Below are 1,154 nucleotides of genomic sequence, written 5' to 3'. Positions count from 1 at the left end.
CTCCTCAGTCCAGATATGGTCACTTCCTGTTCACTGGTTCCAACACGTTCTGCTCCGGTGAGCGCTTGCTGTCGTTTGTATTTTTAGGGTGGACGAAGACATTTTGTAAAACAAAGACTGAGGACAGAATGTTATTTCAAAACGTAGAGGAAAATATCTTTAGTCTTGTTTACTTCAAACTCTGACCTGAAAATAATGTTTCAGACATTTCCAGATACGGAACATTTGAGTAAAGAAGATGAGTGTTTCTGTCTTATTTAGGAAATGCAAAGAGACATTTGTTCCCCCTCATGTGGCCTCGTTCTCTCTTCTCAGACGGGTCTTGTTCGACCGGCCCGAGGACCCAGACTACCGTCTCCTCCAAGAAGACGAGCAGCAGGACGACGAGCCGCACCACTAAAACACACAAGAACCCCCCCTAAACATCTGGATGATTCAGAGGAAACAGAAAGAGACGTAAGAGGATGTGGATCCCCGAGTCTCTGCAGAGGACAGTCGAGACGTTTAAGGACCGAACTGCAAGTCAAGAATCACGAATATTCAATGACGGCGTTTGACTGGAAACATCTTCAAACTCTTTTCTGGTGACCAGATGAATAAACTTGGTGTTTGTACGTCTCTTATAAAGAACTCACTGCCCTTCCTGTTGTGTCACTGCAGAACTGCCGACCGGCCTGAATTCCCATCAGCCCGTCTGCACACGCTGCACTTTCACCCGCTGCCTTTGTGGGTCAAACACTGGCGGACAAAATGGAAACTGCTTAGCACAACAACACGTCTCTCTCTGTGGTGTTGGCCCAGATAACACAACACTTCATCATCATGACAACACAGCACTGATGATGCATGTTAGAATTTACAGTGAAGATCATTGTGGGTCAGAACAGGAACGTCTCAGATACAAAGTGGCCTTTAAATCAACTATTAGTTCACAAAAAGAAGCAGAAACGTTTAAAGTAAACATCTAATTGTGCTGATCAAATATTGAAAATTAAACCGTGAAAGTGGTCTCGGTAAACTTAGTTTTTTCTACAGAAAAACGGACCAGTTCATCACATTATTAAGATATTATTGTATATATTGTGAGGCTGCGTTTAGGCACAACGGTGCCTTTTAGCTGAATGCTAACAGAGGCATGCTAACATGCTCACTGA

At 43.7% G+C, this 1,154-nt stretch overlaps 2 protein-coding genes across 3 annotated transcripts in view; one reads left to right on the top strand and one right to left on the bottom strand.

Moving 5' to 3' along the window:
- Positions 1 to 1,154, top strand: part of LOC116396100 (derlin-2-like) — a 7,257-nt gene that overhangs the window by 4,488 nt on the left and 1,615 nt on the right. The window contains exon 7 of the mRNA XM_031870506.1: positions 316 to 1,154. This exon is cut by the window's right edge and continues 1,615 nt beyond it. Coding sequence (XP_031726366.1) covers positions 316 to 400 — 85 coding nt within the window. The 3' untranslated portion in view covers positions 401 to 1,154. The remainder of the gene's footprint in view (positions 1 to 315) is intronic.
- smarcb1a (SWI/SNF related BAF chromatin remodeling complex subunit B1a) overlaps positions 61 to 1,154 on the bottom strand; it is an 8,760-nt gene continuing 7,666 nt past the window's right edge. For both annotated transcript variants that reach the window (XM_031870503.1, XM_031870504.1), the window contains one exon: positions 61 to 1,154. This exon is cut by the window's right edge. The gene's annotated coding sequence lies outside the window, so the exon portion shown is untranslated.

This window comes from Anarrhichthys ocellatus, unplaced genomic scaffold (assembly GCF_004355925.1).
Source record: "Anarrhichthys ocellatus isolate YVR2014 unplaced genomic scaffold, GSC_Weel_1.0 scaffold53, whole genome shotgun sequence".
Classification (NCBI taxonomy): Eukaryota; Metazoa; Chordata; class Actinopteri; order Perciformes; family Anarhichadidae; genus Anarrhichthys; species Anarrhichthys ocellatus.
Note: the sequence above shows the minus strand (reverse complement) of the source record. Positions and strands in the feature narration are given on the sequence as shown.